General features: G+C 36.2%; 1 protein-coding gene across 2 annotated transcripts in view; it reads right to left on the reverse strand.

Moving 5' to 3' along the window:
* Nucleotides 1–17,333: 17,333 nt before the first annotated feature.
* Nucleotides 17,334–27,597, reverse strand: part of LOC135087857 (obscurin-like) — a 30,514-nt gene continuing 20,250 nt past the window's right edge. Inside the window, exons 6-9 of one of the 2 annotated variants that reach the window (XM_063982688.1) lie at nucleotides 26,352–26,565; nucleotides 20,008–20,088; nucleotides 18,917–18,968; nucleotides 17,550–17,638 (exon numbers count right to left, since the gene is read on the reverse strand). In XM_063982688.1, coding sequence (XP_063838758.1) covers nucleotides 18,928–18,968; nucleotides 20,008–20,088; nucleotides 26,352–26,565 — 336 coding nt within the window. In that variant the 3' untranslated portion in view covers nucleotides 17,550–17,638; nucleotides 18,917–18,927. Of the gene's footprint in view, nucleotides 17,639–18,916; nucleotides 18,969–20,007; nucleotides 20,089–26,351; nucleotides 26,566–27,597 lie in introns of both variants that reach the window. The other variant, XM_063982687.1, reaches the window with a different exon arrangement.

Below are 27,597 nucleotides of genomic sequence, written 5' to 3' on the forward strand. Positions count from 1 at the left end.
TACAAACTAATGTGTAGACAAAGTTTGTAATAAGACCTTTAGAGGCGGCAGCTTTTCGGGTTCAGCTCGGGGTTTATCGGAGTCTAATATTACGGTTCTATTAATATTGTATGTACCTACCAAACAAATGCCTATTAGAACCGACCTTTATCTTACAATAATTAATAAATTTTTGCAGAGTTTTATAAGAAAATGTAAGAGTTTTAACTCTTGTTTTCATTGGTTGATCGTTGACTAAGATAACTACCTAATACACATTTTTTCACACGATTTTTTAATACGTGTTCTCCTCTTTACTTGTTTCCTATTTAATTTGCCTCTTCAAATGAACAATCTAGTTGTATGTCTACTTAATCATATGTGATATTGATTGCAATGCAGAACCCTCCTCAAAAACAGACCAGTCCAAAATAGAGTTAGCATTATAAGTAGATGGCGGCGCAGGCGGCATGTTACACTCGGTATGCGCGGCGCGGCGTCATTAACCGGCAGACGGCGGATTTCCCTGAAGCAGCCCCGAGTCCTGCTGAATAATGATGACATCGAACGCGAACTCTATCGAGAATTGATCTTAGATATCCTCAGATTACTTTCGATCTGAATACCTCCTGCCAACCCCTACAAATACGACGCAATGCGGTCGCGAAACAATACCCCAGTCCTTCGAGAATGCAATAACACAATTCCCGAGAAACGTCTGATTAACTGAAAGCAATTCAATGTGCTTTGCAGACACAATTCTAAGTACTGAACCATGTTTGCAGTAGCTGAAATAATGGAGCCAAATTGTCTCCAACACACTACATTAAACTTAAAAATCTGGCACATTGACAAATCGAAATCTTGCATGCAGTCTAAATCAATGGCCCTCAACACACCTTACGCGATTAACTTTCGCCGTGTTGTTTTACGGAATGCTGAAATTTAAATACAAAATCCATTTTGCGTTCAAATGAGTTTTTGGAATAGGCAATTAGTTGTTAGCCGGCCCGTTCGCTTTCATTACGCTATATAGTTGCCCGAATATCTGGGCCCCTCAGAGATATATCTTTCGGTTGCTTTTCCATTTTCTTCTAGCAGTTCGCTTATGCGAAGGGTGGGCAACTCAGCTGTAAAATTTTAGTGTGTTTCGCGGTTTGTTCACCTCTCACGGGATACCTCGGATATTATTATATTCAAAAACAAAACACTGGACGCCGGGAATTTATTCTCGTAATTTTTGAGGTAACGAACGTGGGCTCAAACTAATTTGCCTTGTTTAAAATTCATAGGTACATTCTTTGTTGTTGCGTAGTAATTAAGTATGTTATTAAAATTCGAGCAAGAAATATACCTATTCAAACCTTCTTGTTAAAACTGCAATCAATTAAATAACAAATTAGGTCGCTAAAAGTAAAGCTAGAATATTATAGATTGTGTTGTAGCACAGGATTCGTGGTGCTTAAGTCCTTGAACATCTATGAATCGACACAATACTCATATGTACACGGTAGTAGATGAGGAATAAAATCTCTATAAGTAAGGAATAAACGTTTCCACTTAAAAAAGACAGTTAATATAACTTAGATCACAAATTCCACGTCAGAAATGTTGGTAGACTTCGTATAAGAATTTGTTTATTTCTTAATCATGGCACAGCGTAAAAACATTAATTTCATTTTCAAACGTTTACTGCACATTCTAAGTGACATAAAACTTTTATCTTTGATAAGCAAGTCGTTTAATTAAAGGCATTTATATTTTAATCAGCCATAAACCTCCCACCAAATCCACCCGAATTATCCAGTCGGAAGCGAACCAAATAAACCGGGACCTATTTATTCGAAAGCGGGAAACTGGAAACGCAACTCTTTAGAATGTGCAATTCCTTTCTTATTTCATAACGCAATCTTGCCGGGTTCTTATCTAACAACGAACATATCTCGCCCCCGCTCTCGGGGAAAATCGTCCAATATAAAATCGGTTTAATTTGCGCTTTTCGCACTCAATGGGATGGAATAATATCGGGCAATTTGGTTACCGCCGCATAAATATGGCGGCCGCGCGTAATTGTAACGCGGGTACTTCGCGCCTCGTAACGACCGAGGAGGAAACTTTGGCCGTTTCGCTACCGCGCCTAGCGCCGCTAGTGCGTTGGGCCAAGTACACACAGCTACGAGTATAACCCTTAGGGCCAGTACATTGCTGGAACTAGAACAACGAGCAATTTAACTGGTATGCTCATGATGTAGTACTTTAGTTTCCTGAAATTTATTAACAGCAATAACAAGTATAATACGGTATCTTTAACTAAGACTCCAAATTAAGAAATTACACACTAACTGTCACAACATCTAATTTTGTAAAAGTTCGTTCGATATGTGGACAATTTCCGGCAAACATTTTTCAGGACGGATTCAATTTGAACTTTACAATCAGTCATATCTACAATATTATTATAATTCAACAACAAAAATCTAGACGTCTAGATAAAAGCTAATAAACAAAGGCTATTCCACAGCAAAGTATAGCAATTTGGATATTTCAAATAGGACCGCGTGGTTCGCCTAACAGCGTTATATAGCCGCCCCTCACAATCGCCGCAAACAGGCAGCGGCACAGAAGCAATTACTACGAGGACCTCCTTCACTCTTTTGCTGGCGTAATAGAATAACGAATGTCATTTTCTTTCGACCGGACCCTTCCGCGGTTCGCGTGGGGAATGCAAAATTCCCGAAATGAGACTGAATAAACCTGCGTTGTAATTAAACTTGGGCGCCGCCGCCATCTTTCTTGGCTGGCCTACGAATTAAACATAGAATTGCTTCAGTAATTCCAAGTATATATTCCTCGCTTTCAGTTAAATGTAAATCACTTTTACTGTCCCGATTTTCGCCACTTAACTCCCTAATCTTCTAATATCTCCTTACTTTTCTTTTCGATGCAAATTCGGGAGACAAGGGTATCCTATTTGACTAACGATGGTTTCAGACGCGATCGGAAAACATTATTTTATTGGGGATATTGCTTTCTTTATCCTCGCATGTACATAATGTACGCTTAATGGTGAAAAATGTATATGTAAGCTCTATTTGTTTTAACATACCTACCTCTTTAAAGCACTATTTCTCTACATATGTATAAGTAATGTGAAAACGCTAAGTTATAACAAAACCAAAAATAAAACAGTAGATGATAAGTACTTTTTTCGAAATCATACTTAGAAATGACAGCTCGGCATGTGAGATTAAGTAGGCGCGCACACCGTTGATTTTTAGTTGGCCGATAGTTGTGCCCGATTTTAAATTGTATGAAGAATCGGCCAAATCGAATCGGCGTAGTGTGCGCACTCCCCATACATGCCCATACTGATCAACTGCCCGACTAAACTATCAGCCGACGAAAAATCAACGATGTGCGCCTACTCTAAAGCTGAGTTGCAGCACTTAACTTTAACAGTAACTATAACGATAAATAACCGGTGTTTTTTGTATAGAGTTTGACAGACTTTTGACGTATATCAAAGTTAAATTAAGATGGTGCAACCCAGCTTAAGTTTATTATTTCTCTGTCAAAAACGATCTAAATTATCAATTACGATAACCTCAGCGCAGTGCGGTCCGATTTTTTCTGACAATCTAATTGACCATTAGCGAGTTAGTTCCGAACACAGGCCAGCACTTACCACACTGACAGTCGGTGACAATCAAAAGACGCAACAGTTAAACTCGGAGCAGCCCACGACCGCTTCCGCCCGCCCAGAGCGCCGCCCAAACTCGAGCAAACACTCGGCAATTGCTCTAGTGCTGAACACTGCAGATTTTTAGCATTTTTATCGATACTGTAAAACGTAATTCAATCAGTCTTGAGACAATCCCCATCCAAAATTCAATTCATAACCAAGATTTATGGGTTAATAAACCCAAACCCATAATACTTAGTTATATGACAGTTATAGATATGCCGCTGATAGCTTTCACGAGCCAATATCTGCTCTAGTAATATTTTTTATCTCGTAAATATTATTCATCATCATCATTTCAGCCATAGGACGTCCACTGCTGAACATAGGCCTCCCCCAATGCTTTCCACGTTGATCGATTGGTAGCGGCCTGCGTCCAGCGCTTCCCTGCTACCTTTACGATGTCGTCGGTCCACCTTGTAGGTGGACGTCTCACGCTGCGTTTTTCGGTACGCGAAATATTATAACACTGTCTTTAAGGTCCAAATTCGTCAACAAACTGTAAAATAATTACACCATATAATTGTACACAGCTAAAACAAAGTTAATACTGAATAGCCGTTTACGAACTATTTACGTCTACAGTCTGTATAGGTCCTGTAATTTTTGCTGTGAAACTTTAAGGATTATTTTACCAAAACATCGATATCGACAATTCTGGACCCTTCCTACAAATTATGAGAAATAAATGAACATCGACGTTACGGCGTCGAGTGGCGACACTAGCGGCTGGTAACAGTTTGCAGAGCGGCTGATTGCTTTGATAATCGCCGCTGAGACGTCACAAATGACGCTGGAACACTGTCTTCAGCAAGAACTGGGCGTGTTCGGAACAATGTTGTTTGTGCATCCCACTTTGTTAACAGATGTAACCACTTTTAAATTAACCAGTTTTTATGCGGCGTATAAATGAATAGTAACAGACTTTCGCTGTCTTCTTTTAAAACGGCTGGAATCTTAAACGATAGGTTTGTATTTGCATATGCAGAATGTAAACTCGTCAGAATAGCGGATTTCTCGTAAAGATAAATAGGTAATATAAAATACTGGACGATCCATAAACTACGTAAATAATCTTAAATATCCGTTAGAGTGCCAGTAAAATTATTTTATTTTTTTTACAATACTAAAGCAATGCATGTAGCCTTTTACTATTCTTTATTACCTACTAACTTATTACCCATGACACTAGTCATTACTGTCAATCGTGTCATGAAGTTCTGTAATAGATAACTTTTATCTCTCTAAGCAGGAATTAAATGTCTGGACTGCGAATTCATATGAATCACTGAGACTTAACCAATAACGAAAAATCCCTAGAATCCGTATAATCAACAAGATGGAGTAAACAGACTCATAAATAATATCTATCAAACAGAACTCCTTCGTAGCTAATTTGTTATGCAAAAAAACACGAACGCTTATTGGGGTTTACTTACAAAGCCCTTATTAATAAAGGGTATTGGTTTTAAGGGTCTTTAAAAGGACTTCGAATTGAGCGAATTCGCAAAAATTTAAACCTAAATTGTTATTAATGGACTGTGTGAATGGTGAATTCAAAACAAAACTCTATTCATAAATATGGATAGCAAACAAAAAATAGTCTCAAGACTGATGTTGGCATAATTACCATACAATCAAAATTCAAGTCATTCAATGTCAACCCAGATAAATATGTAACAAGTAGACTTACAAACCAGTTATCTTTGTCATGCAACAGCTCAACGCCTCCCAATGAAAGTTGCAAGCATCTATTTGCGACAAATAAACAGTGTCTTAAAGTCTCGTGCATTGTAAAATAAGTTACCCTTAGATAGTGTTGCTAGATCTAGCTAAAGCTAGAGCTAGTCTATTTAGAAAGATGAATCTTGCAATTTTTCTTTATCACTTTTCAAAATTCAATCCATTTTATTGCTACATTATATTGTATGATCCAAAGTCAAACATACATTTGCTGCTCATCAGTTTTGCTCATGAATATTTTTAAGGAGTTTACCTACTACTAAGTAAAATATTTCCATAAAAATATTTAAATATTTTAAAAAATTATAAATTTTAAAGTTAATCATTCAATAATATTAGGTAGGTTACCTACTCGTATTTAATGGTATACTTGTACCTACATACTGAAAAATATTAATTGATTGAATTAACGTCAGTGTAATTCACAAAGGAAAATTTAATAAAATTCAACTGCTTGGTCGTTTACGGGTAGGTAGGTATGTTACTAAAATGTTGACGATCATTAACGGCATTTATCAATTTCGTTAGTTCCAAACGCTTCAGAAACTAAGCTGTTAAAATCCCGAAAAATCTCGAATCCTGTCCCCAGTGCGAAGTAGTGACTAAACTACGTTTCCGAGTTAGCAACACGGGCAATCGAAAAATAGAAGTTCCAGTCCAGGATAGGGTCTAACACTGTAACTGGCATTCTTGCGAACTTTAGTTTAGGTGAGAGTTCCTACTTTGTGAAATTTATTCACTTTGGTTCAGTTTACATTGGCTTATTCTTTCCTTTTGCAATTGTGATTCGATGGCTGTTGTTATTACTGTTCTGGGAGATCGCATTTGATTTTCGCTTTGAATTAGAATTAGTCTAGGCGATTTCCAATTCAGGTTTATAAGTAAGTAGGTACATTTTTAACTTGTCATAAAATGGAGACTTAATTTATGATGAGCCAAAGTTGAAAACTTATTGTCAGGAACGCTCTGAATTTTTTTAAAGAACGTGAATTATAAAACAGTCGATTGAATGTGGACGTTAGAATATAAAACAAACATTTCAAAAATAATGATTATGTTACATAATTATTAAATAAGATACTTAATTGTAGACTCCACCAGGCTTGGAAGAGAGTTTATAGGCATCAGTGAGAGTTTTAGTTTAGTCAGACGAAATTAAAACTGCAAAAAAGTAGCAATAGACTTGCGACGGGAACCACGCCGCGTTGGAGGGCGGCTTGCTTGCTTGCTTCTTTTTTAACGAAACGACACATGTGCACTTTTAATACCCCCCCGAGAATTCATTGGGAATTGCACACCACATTCACGGAATACCTTCTAATATCAGTTCCTTGTTTTGTTGGTTTGACTTGGCTGTGCCATTGAAAACGTTTGTCGTATGAAATATTGGAATTTCAAAGGATATTTCATGATTGCGAAATAACAGTTATCTGTAAAAAAGACATCGTAGTAGAAATTAAGTATCTATTCGTGTAGGAGGTTATTAAACACAAGTATAAATTATTATCTAAAATTGTATTCCAGATTACTATGTCCCAAATTAACACGTAAGCCATAACAAATGTAAGCCGGTTTATAACCACTACCTGATAACCTTTTCTGGAACCCTCTTTTCACCGTCATTAATTTTAAATCCTGCTGCTTATTTATTAAGCCTTTAGTTCGTCCTCAAATTGTAAAGCTTTAATATTTACCTATAATCAAAACGGATTAACAAAACAGTAGATATTTTAGTACAGCCCATATAAAACTTTATGGCTTACAAAGGATAAATAATAGACGGCAAATTCCTCTGAACGCGCCTACTCGTGGCCACACATCACTGTAATAAAACCGAGAAAGTACTTTTAAGGAAGCCCGCGACAGCCATTGGCCCGTTATTACCCACAAAGCCCTCCTTATTACTGCACAAACAAGTTATTTTCAAATTGAAAACTTTCCGCCCCACTAGCCATACGGGCCCATAAATTCGTGCCAATTTTGTTTTATTTCACGATGCAGGCACGGTAATAAAAGTAAGCTGGCCGTGAGACTAAGCCGGAGGTCCGGATTACGCAGCCATCGTAATGGATCACTGCAGCTTGTGATATGGTGTCTAAACAACGCCACCTGACTAACTGCCGGACTTAACTTTGTTAAGGCTGGTGCAGTTTACATTTAGTTCATGTTGGTAGGCTGTAGTTTAGGTATACTGGATTTGAGTGTGTGGGTATACTTTCATTTTTCAACTGTGGCAGATTTTTCTATTATACTCGTACCTACCGATTTTTCCAGGTTTTGTCGCGAAGCTGGTACTTACTGCCACAGTTGAAAGGTCAAGAATTTTTTTTTGGTGCTATCTTATAAGTTGAGTACTGAACGATGCAATGGTAAATATTACACCCTCACCTCATACCTACATACTACGTTATTTCAAGTAAGTATAGTATTTACTAGTACTTTATGTTAACAATACCCATTTTCTTGAGGCTAGCGTAGAAAGCTTTAGACTTTACTAACTGCAAATACATTTTTGAATAGTATTAAAGGTAGGTAAAATTTAAGGCCAGCAATAGAGCCCAGTCCATACCAATCATCAACAATCATCTGCGACCAATATCCGAACACAATTGCCGTTTGACCTGGACATAAGTCATGTTACAGCCTCGACCAATACCAAGACGAGGCACCAATTTACTGTCAGAAGCGGTCAGCATAAACCACGGACCAAGCGTTGTTGATGAGGCGTGGTCGAGAATTCTCGAGCAGCCGAAACAAGATCGTAAATTCCTCAGAACATTTACGAATGGATGAACGCGTTTTCTTCGCAGTTATTAGTGTTTGTGACTCTCTTCTATCCTTATTTAGCTTATCCTTATAAAACTTGTGAATGATATGGAGAAGTACATTTTTCAGTAAATTCAATGAAAAATAATCCGTGCATGGAATTTGACTCTGCTCTCGAGCTGGTATATTAAAACAATATTATAAGTAACATTTCTAAATCAATTATGTACCTATATCATATGAATTTGAAGCGATCAGAAACTGATTATCACTATTTCTAACAATAAAATTTACAATGTTAGGTAGGTATTCAATACTTTGAAACAATTCTTAATCCTTTTTCAGTCACGTAATATTTTTACTGAATTTCGGGAAACATTTACGGCAACATTTTATAGGGATACCACCTTAGTGTAAATATAGTAGTACAAAAAGCTCAGTGATTCCCCTAACTAAATCCCTGTAAAACTCTACGCACTCTCAAAAACATGTCCGTGCGTCATAAAACTATACTTCAAGTTTATGGCTTGATACATAAAAATCTCAGCCGTTGGCAAATTTGACTAGAAAGGTCTTGTAAGAGGATAAAAAACTCAATACTGCTCAAGTGTTGTTGCGCAGAAAACCGCCTAGCATAATATAAAAGAAAAATCTCGCTGACTTGAATTCTGTTTTATGCTAACATTTTATTTTCCTTAAAAATAAATTCAAAATACAGAAAAGACAAATAAAAAATCATGAACAGCCTAGGTACTCGTACAACTTGAAATAAAAAGAAAAATATAATTTTGCATGGTTTGTGCATAGCAAGCATGCGCTCAGGTGCATTCTCTTGGATAACCTCCAATCTCATCTGTTCTATTGTTGGCAATAGCAACAAGAGGCCGCATATGCGATCTTTACTTTGTCCCCATTGTTCCTCTGGTTAGGCGGGACGTGTCTTGCAAGCGCAAGCGTCCGATGCAACAATGCTTACTCGTTCGAATCAGGATTTCCTTTTATTTCTCGCCCGTGCACCCAAACCAGACGAAACTGAACAGTAAAGACCGAAGCAAACTACGCGCCTTAATGAAGTGTATCCACCGGTAGACGCCAGAAGAACTGCCAGGTGAAAGCAAGAATAAAATGGCGACTAGAATAAAATCGCCACGCGTGAGTAAGGAGCTCTAGATGCAACCACAACAACGACCACGCTACAACAAAAACAAGCTCTCTCTCAGCCACGTAAAGTTTATTTTTATTACACCACCGGGCTTCTTGCGAACAAAACAATGCCTGGTTTACGGATAGGATTGCAAACAGTTGCTGTGTCCAACGGTTATGATCCGTCGTTTCAGCTACACGCCAAATTTGGTCCCCACATAAAAATAAAAAGCAAATAGTCTTGTAGCACATGCCATGAACTTTATTTATACCCTGAATCGAGTGGAGTACTGTCTGTTTTATTTTAATTCCTTCAAATTTTTCTTCAAGGAGCGGGCGTTAAAACAAGAACTTGTTTTTCATGTTCCTGGTGAGAAAAATAACTATAAAGTTTCGGTAGTAAAGTACAAACTGGGAGTTATCAGCGCAAAAGTTATGAGGTCGATATGCCTCGCAAAACAACAACTAAAACAATAAACCGGCAAATACTTAATGTGCGACGTGAAATAGCGTGAGAGCCAATTAATTTTTGCTGAGGCCACGGTTTATGTTTCCCGGATAAATAAGGAGATTTAGCGGCGTCGCCCGAGCCGGCCCATAAAATGGCCTGCTCGTAACTGGGCGCGACCTGTGACCGGACCTTACTAATGTTATTCGATAAAGCTCTAACACCTAGGAATTTACAGCAGTTCTTTGTTCTTATTAAATTCTAACAGATTGGTTTAATTTACATCAAGGTAACGGGCATCTGTCGAATTCCATGCTTTGTTTAGTTGATAGAGAGTTATTGTCCGACCGAGTCCGACCGTGTCCGAGTTATTACCCAGAGACCGACGCATACCTAAAAATATGATGAAGGAGCAATATATCAGCCGGTAAACATTGTTAATTACTTAAATATTACTTTCTTAAAAAGTATACTCAATCCTGAAAATTCAGTTAGGTACAGGGTGAAAACTATAGTAAGTAATATTTAAATACTATTTGATCTAAGTATTGGATAATCCTAGGTCTAGTCGCGCAAATTTGTTCGAATTAGTGGCTAAAGCTAAAGTTTTTGCATATTAATTTAATCAAACAAAAAGATAAATTTTGTCTGAAGGATCATTAAGGTACTGAAAAGAAAGTCTTCTGTCTGAAAATGTTGCTGTTTATAGGTAGGTAAGTATTAATAAGCGCCCTGAAAAAGATGGTTGACCTAATTGGTTAAAGGGTTTAATTTTCAATTTATTGATGAGTAAAAATCTCTTATCACCTAGTGATACGAAAAATAATTTGCGTCCCATTTTCAGACCTACTGAATACGCAGTGCCAATCCATGTATGGAAGTTGGGCCAATTGCTGCCCAGAATGAAACCATAGTGCATTTTGTTCCTCAGGCCAAAAGTAAATAAATTATTTATTAAATAAATTATTTATTAAAATATCATGTCTAAATCGCACTAAAGTAACGTGTACGGATGCAATATGGTTAAGTTCAACATAGCGAGTGTTATTTAATGCCACAATCGCGAAATCGTATGCGTAGTACGTATACATCGATAATATTTTGTATGTAAATAATTCAAAACAAAACTCTTTTTTTCTCTTAACTCCAGAGATAGATTTCAATGGGCTTCGGTTTACACATTAGTATAGGCCTGAAGAACAAAATGCACTATGGGTTGATTCTGGGCAACACTTGGTCCAGACCCTGGCACTATAATATCCTTTTATTAGAATCGGTCAAGTCGTTTTAAATAAATAATATCCTCGGACGTTTTACACTGCGCCTCTAGTCCCTAACCTAACTAAGCAAAGCTTGTAATATACCCACAAGACAATGTTTTTTTGGGAGAGTTGTTACACGAGAATTTTGTTTATTAGAATACTGGTACTGATAAATTCTGACATTCCAATCCCGACGCCTCGAATGTTTCTTGGGAATCCAAGACAAATAGATTACCGAGAAGGTCTCCGTAATTAAGTTCACAGCTCAGTCCGCGAGGAAATACGCTAAAATTCTATTTACCACGCAATTACTTTTCCATTAACATCTTATACGTTCAGCAAATATGCTTATTTTTGAGATCAAGAAATTAATAATTAATATTTATAGCTCTCCTTAACAGCCATTCAGATTAAAAAAACTTTGCTTTTTAACGTTACGTTTTTATACTAACAAGATAAAAGAATCAAATAATTTCGAAAGAATATCATTTTGACTTTTTATTTCATGTACTAGCTGACCTGGCGAACTTCGTACCACCTATGTTCATCAGAAATAATGTAGATTTCTAATGGTGAAAGAATTTTTCAAATCGGTCCAGTAACTTCGGAGCCTATTCCACACAAATAAACAATCAAATATTTCTTTCCACTTTCTTATGAAAGGCATTAAGTTAGTTCCTACTGTATACTGCATAGTACCTCGTGATAACTGTTCAAAAAATTCTTTAGTCTTCTACTTATTGCTGTTCTAATTAAGACCTAAAATACATTTAATTTACGTCATAATTCAATAGCATAAATCTTACAATAACACTTTATTGCCGGGTAACTGTGCATAAAACTGCATCGTAGACGGTAGTCGTTCGTTGCATTTTATCTCCGAACGCGAAAAGGCCGATGACTAAATAATGACCGGACTAACGCAGTTTTATTACCGGCTCCGTGTTGCGAATATATAAATAAACCCTCCAGGGAGTGTTAAACACGCCGAAGAACTGACGAAATAAGTCGGCCTCCCCGAAATTACGCCGTAAACCGCCCTACCAGTGAGACGGCTATGTTGCCGCAAAAAATAATAAGAATTGTATAAACAGTTTGTATTACTTCAAGTTTATGCTCTCATTCTTGTAGGAGATATTTTCAATGTATTTTTTATTGCGCATACGATAGGAAGTGGCTCGCAGCGCAATGCATAGTGCAGTTATTGCAGCAGTACTACTATGTACAGACCACAGCATATCAGACTATACATTTTTCTTGCAAATTTGCCCATATTACAACTACATAAGGTCCTTAGTGTTTAGCTTGATGTGCCGTTGTCTGTACTTAACTTGAGGAAAATGTATCTAGTCACTAAAAAATGGTTAGAAAGATGGACTATGGATCTGGAGAAATGGATCTTATTTTCTAATAGCACAAGTTAAAAGAATCCTGCGCAAGAGATACTGTAATTCCGTGATCATGTTCAATCATGCATGCCATATCGTTTCTAATAAGCTTTGTCAATTTTACACATAAGTTAAAACAAGAATAAAATGTCTGAGTAATAACACTATCATTTCACTTTGCAATCAACGATAGATTTTAATACTCAAATTACAAGGGTCATAGGTGAGTGCGAACTTTGATAGGACTTATTGAACTTCAACTTGCCTGTTGGCGCGAAATACACAAAACCCATGACAATATAAATACTTTTACGACTTCATTGATTGTCTAATGAATAAAACGTTCCGTAGAGACACAGGGCTGTTAAAATCTACATGCCTAAAATAAATATTTTTTGAATTAAAAATACATGTTATTAAAGATTTTCAAACAAGTTTACAGAAATCTAAGAAGCTTCCATGACCTGTAAAATCATGGTAACTAAAATGCCTACATCCACCTATAAAGTGATTAAGTGAAAATGTGTTGAAAGCAAACAACGTCTTAGCAATTTTAAGCGAACATTAAGCCTCGAGTACGAGCAGGAATTAGTTTATTTTATGCATTTAATAATGCCGGCTCTCTGCGCTGGTTCAAATTGTGATTCCACGGTGTTAAAATATTAAAACTTTAATTGTATTCCGACGCCCGACTCCATAGCCGTAAAGAAGCGAGCGAGGCGCTCAGTTGATACACTATTAATGCAATTGTTCGAAAACAGAGCGAGGCAATAAAATTTAGCCTTCAGGTAGAATATTCCGCCCCACTTCGCCGCCATAGCAATAATTTTTCGCATTGCGGATTTCGAGAACTAAACGTATTTCATTACTTTATTTTACGTTCCCTACGACAAATGTTAACGGTTTTAATGATAGATGGTTATAAATTACGAAAAGGCTGCCATAGATATTCATCCATGGTAATAAATAGAAAACGTAGGCAATGGAAGCTCTTGCTTACGTTTTTATTTTTGCGGTTCGGTTTTTGGGTTCCTTATTTGACCCGGAGTCTTAAGGCCCGTCTTCGTCGATATATTGGCAGATGTGCTCATTTATATCCTTTGTACTATTGTAGCCATGCAGAACAAGACTTCATTTGTTATTATGAAACCAAAACAACTAAACTTTTGCACTTTACAACCAAAGACAGGTTTACAAAAGTTACTAGAGCCGTAGAAAGTTCAAGGTTTACAATATCACCAAAGACTGGTGCGGATTATACCTTCGTCGCTTGTAAAGTAATAATCGAATCGAGAAAGTATCGATAGAAACAAACAACAATCGGCAATATTTGCTGATAGCTCCATCCATCCATCCATCTAAGCCTGAGACGCAAATGGCAAATGCATCACAGCATCATCGTTTGCGACGCCCCAACTTTTCGAATCGACTCGAACTGTACCTACTTACCTCTAGCACGAAAAACTTTCTTCTTCGAATCGTTTGCGTATTCGACAAAGTTCGATACCCAGCCTTCAAATTCAACGATAACGTGACGATCTCGATTGTCAAAATTAGTTTCGTGCTACCATTTCTCATACGTTAAGGCGCTATTTAAGTTTTCATACTAAATCTTTCGATAGCGATTCGAATACACAAACAATTCGAAGTCGAAAGTTTTTCGTGCTAGAGGTACTGAAGGCATTTCCATTTTCAACTCGCACTAAGCCGGTCCTGCACCGAAACAGCATCAAACGAAATTGTTTTGCTACTGTATTCATGAAGAAAAGACTGTTCAATTCGACGTTAATAGAAACTCACATTGTAAACGTAGATACCTATACCTACTACACTCGTACAAGGTACAACTTACACATATCACAGTATAGGTACATTATTGTACATAAGTATTTTATATACTTACGTTTGTAAACTTTGCGAAAGAGACTTCTAATCATTACTATAGTGATAGTTCTTACTCTACTTTTTCCTGCCACCAGGTCATATTATTGTCCCAAAACAGAGTTTCTAAGATTTTTCTATAAGGAGATTATTGTATTCCTAAGTTTTCTGTTATTAAATAGTGTAAGAATAAAAGATGCAGTGTAATGTAAATTACAAGTACTTAATACCTGAAAAGGGAAAAAAGTTAGGCTTGAACAAATAAAACAAAATATTGACAATAATTGGTATTATTCATTAATAAAAAGTCTTATTTATTTACTTTGTAGCAGCGAGCTATCGTCTTGTATCTACATTTATCCTTATTTACATGACATTAAAAATTAAATAACTTTTTAACAATAAAATACGTCCAATAAAATTATGACTGAAAAGCTACATTAAGACTTTCTACATATTAAAACTAACTCAAGAAAATAATGATGTTTTACGAGAGACGTTTCAAAAATTGGGTTAGGTAATCACTAAATTAGTCCTTTACGTTAATTTAAAGATGAGGAAATACAGTAGGTTTTCATTTCTGCTTTGGAACTAATCATTATTTGGATTAGATTGGAAATCAATTCAACTGTTCGTTCGCTCTCTCCGCATCATCTCATTTTTCGGCTTAGCGCAAGGCAACGTCAAGCGGAGGAGAAATGGTTTTGACTCGAAACGAGAAGAGAAAACTTTCAGAGTAAGTACCTATTTTTCAAAGATTTCGTACAAGCGACAGTACATCAAGTTTTAGCTTGATTCCTATGTTTACATAGGAATCTTATGCAGTTGTAATAGGGGCGAATTTTGAACAGAATTGTATAGTCTGATGTGCTGTCGTATATTACCAAATATTTGTATGCACGTACTACTTGACTGGCTGTCCTAAACTAAGCCTTTTCTCAATAAGTTAATGACTTTTGTGAACAATCCAGGGGACGTAGTGAGTTTACGTCAAACGCATTCGATGTCGATTACTTAAAAAGTGACATTAAATGTATGACGGATTGTACAGCGCCCCTAGTGGAAACATTCAGGAACTAAAATCTTCATATATTTTTTAACGCGGTCGCTAGTGACGTTTGATGTAAACTCACACTAAGCCCTCAGTTGATAGCGAGCTGGTGAGAGAAGTAAATAAATGTACAGATAGGACCAGGACCGCAAATGTTGTACTTTACACGATTTTAAATTACATATTTCAGATAAAGGCGTTGGAACTCAATTTCGATGCTGAACAGCCTGTCTAGTTGTTTATAAGGTCTGTTTGTTAAATTTCCACCAATCTAATTGATTGATCTACGCTTATTGTAATTCTTATTAACGTATTTATTTACAAAAATATTAATGTGAGGAAATTAAAAACCTGTAAATATTATTGACTCCAAATCATGCGTTTCACTTGTCCGCCAATTAAATAAATTACAATGTTAAATTAAATATTTATTTACAAAACAACATCAATTATACATCTGATAAAATATCTTTGGAAACATTTTTGTCATGAATGTGAAAATAATTCATACATCACTCCCATGTTGCCGATAATAAGTCCCCTGGATATAATTATTATTATTTACAATTTAATGCGGATATGCCAATTTTAATGTAACTGCCACAATTAAAATAATGTTTATTCAACTAAAAACAAAGACACATGAGTTGTTTACGAAAATAATGGGAGAGTATAGTAGTTAAGTTAATTTAAAATGAGTAATCGACATTTAAATAATAAAAATATTTACGTCTTCTCAATCTGTTTTATATTCTTGTAACTTACAGTAAAATAGTTTTTTACCACTCCTATAATTTTCATATTGAATACAATATTTTACGTGAGAAGTAGGTATTATATTATTTTAGTAATTTTCAATGGAAAGTCATTTCTAAATAATTAGTATAAAAAAGTAAAAACTAATTTGTACCAAGCTGGCAATTTAAAGGGATAAAATAAAAACAAATATTGTCCCTTTCTTGTATCCTTAAATGCTGAAATTTTACAACTGCTACTGCCTAAATTTTGTATCAATGTAATCTGTAGGTACATATTTTAAATACAAATGGAAAATTGGAACAAACTATGGAAATTCTAAAATAGAGCTCACTTAATGCTATCTTAGTGAAGTGCTTACTTATCGGAAATCTACATTGATATCATTTCTAACAGATTAACTGCAACTTAAAGTAGTATTGAGCAGGGCATGACAATATTACTACAAATACTTCTTCGTCCCGTTACTTAGATTGTAAAAAACTTTGAAAATACCTAGTGGTTGGTTTCAGCTGTTGTCATTCAATGACCGTTTGAGGTTTTTTTAGATATTTATTGTACAGACGACAAATGAAGCCAAACACTGTGGGTACTAGCGTTTAATTTAGTCACTGCCTGAGGTATAAGAGCAGCACGGTAGGGTTACCAGGTCCAAAATCACAAAAGCCGGACTTTGTGTTTCATTTGGCCGGACATTTTACCCTAAAAGCCGGACATGTGACGGGGGGGGGGGGGGTGCAATTAGTGTCAGCTCATGAGTGAGTACTATCATCATCGGTTGCTAACCAACATCCTGATGCGTGCGCTTCATAGATTCTGTGGCTCGACTTTCGCCTGGCGCGGCAACCAAATAAAAAGCCTAACAAAAGCCGGACAGGCCGGACAGGGCAATATTTGGCCGGACAAGACCCTAAAAAGCCAAACATGTCCGGCTAAAGCCGGACGCCTGGCAACCCTAAGCACGGAAGGGTATTTGTGAGACGTCAAACGACAGCGAAACTTCAGATAGGTATTCTTCAGATTTGTATGCTCTGTCACGTCATAATATGTCAATGTCACGGGTCACCCCTCTCGTGCCGCTCCATTCCTCAGGCACTGACTGGGTTAAGTGCTAGCTAGACCTAGAAATATTTGTATAAATTGTTGAGTTTTTATCGTAACTTTCTTTACCGTAACATTTTAGTACAATTTGGACGGGTATATTTTGACCAATATTTTTATAAAAGAAAGAAGAGGATAGCCCTTTCTTTGGTCACATTTCCTCAATACATTCCAAAAACACAACTTGGCAGTTTTTAATAGGAGTAACATTCAATTGCCTCCATAATTTAGACACAAGTCTGTTGGGCTAATCCCCAATAAAAAAGTGGAACCTAATAATATAATATCTGTCTTCTCATTCGCAGTACCAAGTGGTTCTTCTGGTTTTCTTCTCTCCAGAACGGTTGACCTCCCCTGGTACTCCGCGGAGGGAGTTATCTGGAACCAACAAATAAACAAATTAATAACAAATTAAACAAAATTAGTCAACACATAAAGAAAGGAGATAACGAATAGAAGAAGAAATCGAGGAATCGAGAACATTTTACCAGATTTGAATAACGAAACTTTAATCATGATTATAATATCTGATTTAAATTAATTTAATCTTTGGCACTTAAGTTACTACCTCTATAACAATTTTAAAAATGTAGTTTAAAAGTTAAAGTTTAATATAAAATTACTTAGGGCCCTCGCCCACGACGTCTAGGCGACAGCATCGCTACTAACGCGCGTTAGTCGCATTTGCAACGCACTACAGAAGTGATGCCAACGCGCTACTAACGCGCTACAGCAGCGCGACTGTTACGCTACAAAAAATCGCCGTGGGCGAGGGCCCTTAAACCAATATTTCAAATTGATATCCTGAGCACCAAGTACCAACAGCGAAAATATTAATTAGACACAGTATAATACATTATCAGATCACACTAAGTTAATTCATTTCTTTCTCCAAATTCTATCAGACCTGTTCACCAAAAAAGGAAAATGCAAAAGTAGCTTTCTATGTAAATGTTCCTCATAATATATTCAGATAATCCTCTACCAACACAAAAACACAGATAAATACGTATTCACGAGAAGATAACATGATGTAGTTTCATTAACATTCGTGAAAAAGGGTAGTCACAGAAAAAGTTTTCACATTTTACCAGTCCACAGATAAGGAAGAATACTGTACAGTTAGCCGAATAATTTCAAAAAGAGAACGTGTTTGAGATATTAGCGCTATAACGGCAAAGGTACAAATGACATAGAAACGTATTTAATTGACATTATACAAAATAGTTAGATACGCTTTTTTTCCCTTTCCTGAAACTGCGCATTTTTTTCATTTGACTTACGAGTATCTAATTACAGTCTTCTGTTTAATACTTGAAATAGAAAAAATCTGATTTTGAGCTGTTTAAAAACTTATGCAACCAGAACCAGTGACATTTATTGACCAAACTTTAATTCAAAAAAAATTTATTAGTAGACAAAACAACCTTATTCCAATTATAACCAAGAGGCGTTGCTAACTTTTTAGCAACTTTGGGTGTCACAAACTATTTGATGCTGACTGTACCTTAATAACCTCCTCCTTTTTTGAAGTCGGTTAAAAATAAAGCAAAGTGTTCGTCCACTTTTAAAGTCTGTACCAACACACAAAAAGCACTGTTCCCAAGCAAAAGTAAAGCCAAAACCTTATAATTGTGAGCAAGCCCATTTACTGACCTACAAGCAATTCATTGGGGCAAGTTGATGAGAACGTAACCGTTTACAAGACCTGGTGGAAAGATTTCATGGGTTTATATTAACTTTACTCAAAATTATTATAAAATAGTGTTTAAAGAAGAAACCATAAATTAAAGATTAGACGCTCTTCATAGACCAAAACAATAATCCAAAATGTCCTCCTAAACAAGTAATCAAAATACTGTAGGTACATAACTGATTCAAACAAAGAATTTGAAATAAACGTCGCATTACTGTTAATTAATTAACCGACTTCATTTACTTATTAAATATTGATTACATTTATTGATTTGACAGTATTATGTTAAAATAATTAGTTGTATTTAATACTGAATCATTCACATCCTCTGATATTTTTAAACACGTTTATCAATTAGTATCTATTTTCAACCAAAGGCAAAATAATTCTTCATCAAAACGGAAATGTGTGGGCAACAGACAAATTGAACATTGTAAAGTAAACGTGACCTTATCATTTAGGTGCATGTGATACCAGCTTAATAATATTTAAGCTCAGTGCGTCCAAAAGTATAACACTACATGCTCTAGCACTATCCAATACATAGAGCGTAAGGAAACGGTTGACAAATTCTAAAACAATGAATTTAAAGGCTTTTCCCGGATTTAAGCGACACGTTTTGATTATTATTTTTTCACTCTTTAATGAAAAAAATAATCGTTTGTCGTAAGTTTAGTTTCTTACAGTTAAGTATACCCACTCATTATGTTTTTTCACTTTAAATCGATTGACTGAAAATTAAGAATAACGTATCATCAATAATACTTGTACGTAAAATTCCAGACAATGTTCGAATATTTCAGTAGTTGCCAACCAATCGCTAACGCCCTGAAAAATATCATGTATCACTTTTGTAACATAACTTTAATGGCGCTGGTACACTATGCGCGAAATTAATCGGTAACAGAAAATGTAAACACGCATTCCAGTTACTTTCGCCGTGCGTCGCCCATACTTCGGCGTGCGTGTTCGCACTTCTATTCGATCAATTTCTCACAGTGTACCTGCGCCTTAATATGTTAATGCAGTGTTATGACGTAAAAATGCTCACATTTGTCGTCATTCTTGTCATCCTCGCTGGACTGCTGGGACGCCACAGACATCCGCTTTTGGCGCTGCTCCAGCAATAACTCTGGAATTTAAATTACGCACATATTAGTTTGGTTCGTACAAACCTGGACGACTACATAAAATAATTAGGGGATTTTTTTTAGTGTTAACAACTTAACCTAAATTATTATGCGGATTTATCGAGCGTATCGTTTGTTTACGACGAAGCGAAAGATTATCGATCGATATCGATTATAACGTATCCTTAAGAGATAAGATTCACACTTGTAAAGGTGCGAGTTAATGAGAATAGCTTTATTGTTATAACATAACTTGCCAAGATATAACATTTGATCCTAATCTATGCGTTCTTGACATGTTTATAACTGATAAATAAACACTATCTATTTAATTAATAAACTTAGCTTAGTCATAAATTCGGAAATATTTTTACACGCCACCTCATTCCAACTAAAATGCTTCAATATAAAATAATTTATGTTATCTACGTTATATTTAAATAAAGATTAGGCAAAGGCCACTAAAATAACTTCCGTGAATCGCCCTATCAGGTGGCCACCTCCAAGAAAAACATAGCACCTATCTCCGTAATGACTCTACCATGTACTCGTAGATAAACACTATCGGGACAGTTCGCTGTTGATAAATTTGTATCTACCTATAAGAGCGAGATATAGTCCTGAAAGTCCGATGTTTTTTGTATAGAGTTTGACAGACTTTTGACGTTTGTTACAGTTAAAATAAGATGGTGCAACCCAGCCTAAGATGTTATATTGCCCAATTTTAATTCACCTCTTAGCAAAACATGCCGTAATCTGATTAAAGAATGATAAGAGGACAAAAGTTACGAAAGTAGCATTTAATTTTGTACATACTAATATAATCTTGGGTTGCACCATTTTACAATAACTATAACGAACGTTAAAGGTCCGTCAAAATACATGCAAAAACATCAGTTAAAGTTAAAGTTGCGGTAAAAGTTATGGTGGTTCAATATGCTAAATGTAATATATAGTATCCAGCTTAACCAGACAGGATTGCTGTAGTGACTCTACAGCAACGTAGTGTACCCACTAGGGTACAGGAGGTCCTGTCCCAGGTAAAAAAAAATAAACAGTAGTACAAACATTTCAAGAAAAGCAGGCATTTTTAATTGGATATTATCAGCATCATGCTCTAACCTAAAAATATTCAGTTTTTTTTACCAATTATACATAATAAAATAAGAGCAACGCCCTCAATAAGTATTATTTGCCTCTACCAAATCTCAGTTGTCTATCATCTTGAGGACATGTTCTGCGCAGAACACAAATGCGTCTAAAAATAAAGCGACTAGAATTATCGCTCACAAGGCCCCTTCTGATAACGATAACACAGGTACTCTGTAGACTTGCGCCACGTTAATGTAAGAACAAATAAAACCACTGAAATTAGGTTCTGATTATGAAATCCAGTAGCGGACTAAAGAATGTGGTGGTAGGAATGAAGGAATGACGGTTATAGTGCAACAAGGCCATTTATATGAGGGGAGATTTCGAATGTCATTGCAGAATGCTAGAATGACTATAATATTCATCTGGAGGCCTGAGACACGGCTTGAGAGTATTAAATTAACTTTTAAAAAACTAAAATGTATGTAGAGTAACGTTCATCAATGAACTGTTTAGTTTCATTGATGAACTTAAGAATTCCTAATCATGATCCGGCAGCAATGGGTTCCATTCCATTGAAAGTATTTAGTCGCCTCTGCAATAAAAGCATTTCCTATTCGAGGCGTGAATCGAAAAATATTCATGATGCTATCAAAAAATTGCCTTTGTTGCACTAAACGCCATCCGCGAAGTGGGTCACGTCAAAATATCACCCTCAGCTATAGATACCTATTGCTATTATAATATAACTTTAGACAGAAGGCTCTCTCTAATTAACTTGTATAAAAACACTCAATAGTAAATTGAACCGCACGAGTTGGCCACCAAAAGGGAAAGATGGCTGTGATCTAAAGGGACCACAAAGATCTTTTTATTTTTTACCTGTGTACATTAATATGGCTTAATTGCTTACTACAAAACTGATTTCATATGCAGAACAAGACGGATTTGATCGCAATCGCAGCTGATGTTAAGTGAGTTGCATTCTAGAATATTTACTATATAAAATTTGTTACTACTATTTCATAAACTAGGTGTTGTAACAATGTCGTGTACCTAAATGCGTATGCCTATGCGTAAATTCGTGCTTATAAACTCGTTATGACTCACATGCGCGCGAGTCACACGCAAACCCCCTTAAACAAGCGCGTGCGCACACAATTATCAAAATACTTTAAACGATGCAGTAGCCTAATGACTGTATGACATAAATAAATGAAGGCGGCAGCGCTTCATTTTAGTGGGTGTACAAGGAAAATGATTATCTGACCAAAATCTTCGAGAGAACTGATTTTAAATAATATGAACCAGCGATGGCTCAAAAATTAGGGATGTAAAATTTAAGTGAGCTAAACATATTTCGTAAGAACCGCTTGTTTTTGTATGATATTCACATCATTTCCATCAAGAATTGACAAATTTCAACAAGTTTACCAGTTAGGCACAGTAATATAATGGCTGAAGAAAGGGCTTATTAGAAGAGATCAGCTGTGGACAGAGCATAATTAATCAGATTGCTCCAACTGCAATCATATCCACTGTGTAGACACGGACGAGACCGATGCTATTGTTGATAAACCGGGCACAATAGACGGACGGCGCGCGGCCACTGCGGAATTATTGTTATGGTCGCCGCTATACACACAGAAACAATAACATCGGAATTTGATAGAGCGAAGTGAATCATTCGATTCGATAACCGGCTCAGCAAATTAACTCCGCAACTCGAGCGTCATTTGTTTCGGATGTCGGTGCACAATTATTTATTCATAAATTGATAGTTTTATTTGATTTCACAGATTGAACGCGAATGCATATTTTGAGCTCTTCATTTTAATTTTAACAATTGAATTGAAATTAAACTTTCACAGTATCCGAAAATAAGCTACTCGTATGAACAAAGGTTACAAATTAACTATAGTTAAGTATAGCAAAGAGATGAAACAAAAACCCTACGCCATAAATGAAATGAACGGCGGTAATACGATCGCAATCGCAATATGACTCAGATGTAAGCCGCGACACGTTTTCCAATGTATTTCGCACTAGACAAAAGCCTATTGTGCTATTTGAGGAAACAGCGAATGTCGCTAAATAGCTCTGAAGTAACAAAGAAACGCGTTACCAGAAAGATTTAAATGCCAGTTTACGCTTATCGACGTAATCTCAGCGAGGAATGTGGCATTGTAACAGCGAGAGTTCGAAACGATCACACTTTCGTCGGAGCGCTCCCTTGTGCTGTTCCTATCTAATTTTATCAGAGAGCAACATTCGTTTATGGAACAACACATTTCGGTGTGTATGTAATAATAAAAAACAAAAGCGGAGCACCCATAACAAAGCGTGTGTGATCATTTTTGTTAAAAATTCGTACGTCACAACAGCTCCGCAAAAATTGCGAACAAAAGAACATCGCGTATGAGTACGTGTGCAAAACAAAAGCGATGTTAGAGAAAAGGCGTCGGGTTCCTGACGTTCCCGGTTCCCACAGATGCAAGTGAGCGCAGTGCACATGCGAGTCGCAAGTGTCCAATAAAAAGTCAGTCGTCGACCCCGCGTGCGTCAGCCGCCGATAAAGGCCTCCACTCCTTCCGTCACGTCCCGCCGGGGAGCAGATGACGATCAATTAAAAAGTTTGTCCGCATTAACTATGCGGGAATTAGTTCGGTCTTGCGTGCCAGATGGACTCAACTAGTTTCTTTATGAGAAACAGGCTTAAGTAAACCCTAATCAGAACCCTCGAGAGATCGACGACCCGAGCTGTGAGGTGCATTCTAAACTCAGATAACCGCACCTCGAAGCAGTTAATTTAACTTTATGGCTTGTTTTAAGTTTCGTCAAGTCTCGAGAAGCCGCAGTATCTCAGCGTGCACTTCGAGCTAACGAATACACAATGTGATTTGAGCGCAATGACATAATTCCCTCGGACGTGCTATTTCGAGGTTGGCGAATTGCATAACGATCTATTCATCTCTGCATTGTTTACTGCTGAATGCATTATTCCGTGGTTGCGACTTCAACGAGTTGCACCGGTGAAGTATGAGACACCCCGGGATATTTACGACCAGTCGTAAACACATCACGACAAAATCGAAGAAAATACATTTTGGATGTAGAGTTTCAATCTATGAGGAGTATTGAAATATACAATTGAAATATGAAACTTTGTTTTAAAAGAAGTAAAACAAAAAAACTATTTATTTTATTCATATAGAAACGAGGAATAAAATTTGCTTGTCACTTTGATATTTTATCGATCAATTAGATTTTATCGGACACAAAATCCAACTGTTATTGCAAATACAACAGATTTCGTATGAAAATACGCACACGTAGGTTGATATAATCAATCATGATTTTGAATATCGACTTGTAAAGTATTATGCAAAATATTGAACAAGTTTTTATTAATCAAACTGTTCTTATGCCAGCGAGGATTATTACAAAAAGGTGGGCACTTAGTTTTTTTTGTGCGAAAGCTACACTGTGCCTCGATAATTAATAGGATATCCGTTATCTCTCCAGCCCTTGCACATGCGTTGTTTTAACACGTTGAGTGCGAAACCAGGTCTATAGACCTTGTGTACGTCTCGCTTACCGTGCGGCTAAGAAAATTATAGTCTTCCTTGTCGTGCGAAAGGCATAACTTCAATTGGGTCCGGTGTAGGAAAGTGATGAATATATATCTATGATGTATTCTTAAAATAGAATGTAATGATGTACCTACCTTAATACCAGGTGTTTAGACCTGGTACCGCACGGAAGTAATAAAATGTCTTCACAATGCGAAACCAGGTCGAAGCACCTTGTACCCTGCGCACCTGGTACCGCACCCCACGCTAGCTTCGTGCAGCCAGTGTTGCCTCGCATTCGTAAGAAACGCACATGTCGACATGGCGTCAAGAAAAACAAACAAAATCAAAACTGCAAATTGATTATAATTTAATTTGCTACACGATTTATTGCTAATTTAAGTAATGTTTTTCGTGACAAACATTTGAAGTTGTAACTAAATGTTATTAAATAATATGTTTTCTTTAAATATAGCTTATTTAAGTATTTATGCACATACGTGCGAGCGTTCTTATTTGTAAAATATTTAGACTAAATTATTAAAACATTTTTGTTTGTTACTTTTTTAAATTTTTATTAAAACTTAATTTAAACTATCGATATTTGTATTTCACATCTCTAGAATACCCACCAGACTTCCCTACTTCAGTGCGGCACAGGGTGCATAAGCCTTGTATTTTGAATATAGCTATAATTTTTATACTAAACAAGTTATTCACGAACGCCTTCAGGTGTATGTCAATAAATGCATTATTATTAATATGCAAAGAAAAAAAACACAATATCTATTAACATGAAGCCAAAAATAAAATTAATATATCTTAAATATTACAAGGTCTTTAAGCCTTGTGCCGCCACAATGTAAGTTTTAATACCAGGTTTACTGACCTTGTACCGAAGGAATGGAAAGTATTAGAAAGTTACTGCCGCAGCAAAGGTGTTAAGTGCTACTAAAATGCACATACTCAATTTTGATCATTTGAAGCCTTTGGTGCCAAAATCACTTAGTATAAAATCCTTGATCAGCAATATTTGAATAAGTTTTGCGTTAATATCAATGTTGCAAAAAAAACTAATAAACTCTGTCCCGAGCTTGTTATCATTCTTTTTTCTGGTCCGGATATTATGTCATCATTTTGTCAAACACCACAAAAATGTTTTTTAATCTGGGGAAAATCCTGAATTATCTGGGGAATAACCCATTGGCGTTTTCGGAGTACCTATAGTCTAGTGGCAGGCAACAGCATACATTTTACATACTTTGAGATATAATATGGTATAAGTATTAGTCATAAACAAACCATTGACTTTCATTAATATAGGTACCATTTGTCCGATAAAAAGCATTACCTAATTGTCAAAAGACTATTTTTGTCGACCATACACTGTCTAAGAATACGCAGGAAACTAATGTTACTTCGCATTAAGACTTTCTGAGTGCTCAGTCAATTACAATTTCAATGGTAGCCTACTCGTCACAAAAATCATGCCTTAAAAATGCAACTAAAACTGCCTAAATTACACCTAAAGTGTCGTTGATTCAGGCATTTTCTATCCACAAGACGTAAATAAGTACTAGTCTTTATTCTCCATTTCTTACCTTTCTTCTTCATGGCCTGTTCCCACAGCAGGGAGGTTATCTCCTCCACCCACGCGGTCCTCACGGCTGGGTCCTTATTCTCCAACTTGTAGGACTTCAAATTCCTATTCTTGTACCATATTGTAAACTTCAGTACATCATTCTCTTTGGCAGTTATGCCCAAGTCTTCAACTTGGATGTGGTCTTTGTAGATGTAGTACTCCAACCTTTGATGCTGAAAAGGAAAAAGTTTTTTCGTTAAAGAAGGATTTCTAACTCGATTTCATTAGCTTTTTTGCCCGGAAAGTGAGTGAACGTTTCCTTTTAATTTCTTTTTTTCGCATCAATATACGGATGACGGCACATCTAGTGGAATACTAACCTAATCTATTCAAAGAGTGTGCAGACGAGTTAACCTTACCACTGACACTATTGATTAACCAATCATTTACTGAAGGTACTTTCCCATCATTACTTAAAAAAACAATTATCAAACCAATTTACAAAAAAAATGAAAAAACAAATCCGTCAAATTACCGTCCAATAGCCCTTTTGCCCACATGCTCAAAGATATTTGAAAAAGCGATATGTGATAGAGTTACAAAATTTTGCGAAAAATACGATATATTTGACAATAGCCAAAACGGTTTCCGCAAAAACCGCTCTACAACACTGGCAGTGTATAAATATACCCAAGAAATAGTCAAAACCTTAGATGCAAAACAATACGGCGTAGGAATCCTACTCGATATGACCAAAGCATATGACCGAGTGCAACATAATATACTACTATCTAAACTATACGAAATTGGCATTCGCGGTTCAGCACACTCATGGTTCAAATCATATTTAAAAGATAGGGAACAGTATGTCGAAATAGAACAGTTTGATAATGAAACCCAACAAATTTTAAAAGTCCGATCTGATAAAAAAACAGTTAATGCATCAATACCGCAAGGCAGTGTAGTAGGGTGTCTCTTATTTTTGATCTACATTAACGACCTCCCCAAGATCATGGAGGAGCCGTGCGTTCTGTTTGCAGATGATATTTCTCTATTAACGACTTGCCGAAATAACATTAATATAAAAGATGAATTAGATAAATTATTTATTAAAATATCAAATTGGATGAGAGCACATAATCTAGAAATCAATTTTGAAAAAACGAAACTAATGACCTTTAACCCACATCAAAAGACACCACTTACTCTAAACTATAATTTTAATAACATTAATATGGAACAAGTGAAAGATTTTAGTCTACTCG

This window comes from Ostrinia nubilalis, chromosome 3, assembly GCF_963855985.1.
Source record: "Ostrinia nubilalis chromosome 3, ilOstNubi1.1, whole genome shotgun sequence".
NCBI lineage: Eukaryota > Metazoa > Arthropoda > Insecta > Lepidoptera > Crambidae > Ostrinia > Ostrinia nubilalis.